Source organism: Hipposideros armiger, unplaced genomic scaffold (genome assembly GCF_001890085.2).
Source record: "Hipposideros armiger isolate ML-2016 unplaced genomic scaffold, ASM189008v1 scaffold_93, whole genome shotgun sequence".
Classification (NCBI taxonomy): domain Eukaryota; kingdom Metazoa; phylum Chordata; class Mammalia; order Chiroptera; family Hipposideridae; genus Hipposideros; species Hipposideros armiger.
In genome coordinates, this window is record NW_017731443.1 from 1,428,662 (window position 1) to 1,431,534 (window position 2,873).

Here is a 2,873-nt window from a genome sequence, read left to right on the forward strand (position 1 = left end):
TGCCACCCAGCCACCCGGCCACCCTCTACTCATCTTTTTACTCAAAACATCCCTTACCCTTGCTCTGGGCCAGGCCCTGCGAGGACTCCAGAGACACAAAGAGGGCAAGATTAGCACCTGTCCATCAGGGACCCACCTCTAAAGACTTGTGCTGGGCCGTGGAGTGTGGGTGGACTTCAACTAAGTGGAGGGATGCGGGGACCGGACCGGGAGACAGCTTGGGTAAAAGCTGAGAGGCTGATGGTCAACGCCCCATTACTGTTGACTTGAGTGGCCAGCTGGGCCAGGACAGCTGGGGTTTTGGGGCTGTGCTCATGGCAGGGGGACCTTGGCACAGACTCCTGCTGCCTGGCTCTCTGAGAGCTGAGCCCCGCACCACCTCATCCGGACTGGCTCCAAAGCAGCAGACAGGGCAACCTGACTGCTGGCACTCTCTAGGCTCTCCTCACCCACCAACAGAGCCCAAACCCCAGAGGCCCTCCGTGATCAAGCATTTGCCAACCTTTCCCACACCTGCACCTCCTTGCTTCACCCACACTGTTTCCCAAGTGGAACACATACTTCACCCCTGGACGTTTGCCCATACTGTCCTCTCTGGCGAGAATGTTGTCTGGTTGCCAATGCCAACCTCCAGTGACTGAGAGCTGGGAGGGCTGAGTTCCAATCCTGCTCCCCTAACCTTTGGCCCTCCTGTCCACCTTCCGCGTTCCTGCTTCTTGTCCAACAGCCTCGTCTGGGCCCTTGGTGCCTCAGTCGTACTTCCCTTGGAGATCTCTTGGCCTCCAAATCTTCCTCACTGTTCCACCTCCACCAAGTGTGCTCGTTATTGGGTTTTGTTTGTTTATTTTAATCACTTTACTTTTTATTTTTTTAGAGAGTGGTCTTTCTTAAGAGTAGTTTTGGCTTCTCCCCCCTCCTAAAATTGAAATCCTACAAGGGCTCCTGATCCCTTAGGATAAGGTCGGGCGCCTTGCTTTGACTTTTCCTGGGTGTCCCCACCTCCAATCCATTCATTCTCTAAAAGCTTCTTCCCTGAAGCTTGCCCCAGCCCCCCAGTCTATGCTCCGCTCTTCTGCAGTAGGGCACCAGGAGGCCTACCTGAGCCTGCCCCATCTTTCAAACTCAGCCCAGTGGTTCTTCCCCCAGAAACCTTTCCTGATCACCAATCCTAGGGCCCTTAGTGCCCTGTGTTTACACTTGTCATGAGTGTAAACACACTTGTTTTGCTCTCTGGCTCTGCCACAGGCTCCACTTCTTGAGAGCAGAGGCTGTTTCTTATTTGTTCTATGTTCCCAGAGCATCTTCAGTGTAGATTGATTTCAGTGTTATTTGATGGATGGATTGATAAGGCAGGCGGGCAGTGAAGGCGTTAATGAGTGGGTAGTAGGGCAGGCGAACAGGTGGGGTTTCGGTGGATGACTGGACTGCACAGGCTGGTGAGAGGGTGAGGTGGGGTTCCAGGGAAGAGTGGCTGGGTGGAGGAATAGATGAGTGAGTGAAAGGGTGGGGTGGTTGGATGGGCAAGTGAATGGCTAGGCAGATGGATGGATGGATGGGAAGGTGGTGAGTGGGTGCATGGAGAGGTATAGGGTGGTGGGAGGGGCAGGCAGATAGTGGATGGATGGAGGGCTGGAGGGCTGGGAGGATACACAATTAATTGCCAGAACTCTCCGTGGTACAGGCAGACAGGGGTGGTGACTTAGATGTGGAAAAGGAGACATGCCATGGAAGGCCACACTCAGAGAAACTGAGGCTGTGGCTGGAAATGGAGGCCTAGGGTGATGTGACTGTGTGGGTGAGGAGGGAGGCAAGCAAGAAGAGCCATCCTGGGGTCTCTGGGGGCCCAAAAGCCCAGCCAGGCAGGTCAGTCGAAGCTTGCCTCTGCCCCCCTCCTACCCCCAGGCAGCAGGAAGTTCTGTTCCACTTCCTGCAGCTGGTGGCTGGTGTGGAGCATTATCAACAGAAATTTCGCTCCCAGGCATCCATCATCGATGAGATTGTGGACACTGCATTTGAGGTGAACCAGGCAGGACCGGAAGGGAGGGGCCATGGCAGGGGCGATGCTGGAGGGCTAGCCAAGGGGGCCCGTGCCCAGAAGTGGCCCTTAGCGATGGTCACATGGGCATTCAGTAGGCAGAGGCCAGAGGCTCAGCCGCCCTCCCATCCCGCCCCTCAGGCTGGAGAAGAGGACTTCAGGAGGTGACACATGGACAGGGATGCAGGATACAGACTTCAGCCTCTGGCAAGCTACTCACCGTGGTGGGTCGGGACAAGTCTCCAGATCTGCTGGGATGATTGTCGGGCCTCCAGGGCTGGGACCCAACAGAGTTTTAAAACCCCAAATGGCCCTGTGTCCTCACTGGCTGGGCTTAGGCATGGGGCAGGGGAACCTGTGTGAGTGCACGTGTGTATGCGCGAGTGTTACATGTGAAAGTCACTGTTCTTGGTCCCCTCCAACTGCAACAGGGCCCGATCCCCTATCTTGGCCTGGCAGTGAAATAGCAGCAGCCAGAGGGGTGGCCTGGAAAGCGGGCCCGGCTCAGTGCTGGAGGGAGAGTGGACAGTCACCCTGCTTTGGGGAGGAAGGCCTTTCTGGCACAAACGTCAGGAAAGAAAGAACAAGCTGGAATAGCCCTCTCTTGTCAGGGTGTGGAGGACCAGTGGGTTCCAGAAACGGGGCTCAGTGCCCAGGAACTTGGGCCTACCAGCATCCAGTATAAGAATATCATGAACCCAGAGGTCAGAGTTCATTGCCATATCCTGCCTTGCCTGGGGTCAGACTAAAGAGACTCAGGGATGGGAGGCAGAGTGGAGGCTGCTCCAGTCCTTCTGGCCTCGGGTTGGGGACCGGGGGCAGGGATGGGGGGTGGCAG

General features: G+C 56.2%; 1 protein-coding gene across 1 annotated transcript in view; it reads left to right on the plus strand.

Moving 5' to 3' along the window:
* CATSPER1 (cation channel sperm associated 1) overlaps positions 1 to 2,203 on the plus strand; it is an 8,622-nt gene extending 6,419 nt beyond the window's left edge. The window contains exons 12-13 of the mRNA XM_019645183.1: positions 1,903 to 2,017; positions 2,177 to 2,203. Of these exons, the coding sequence (XP_019500728.1) occupies positions 1,903 to 2,017; positions 2,177 to 2,203 (142 nt within the window). The remainder of the gene's footprint in view (positions 1 to 1,902; positions 2,018 to 2,176) is intronic.
* Positions 2,204 to 2,873: the final 670 nt, after the last annotated feature.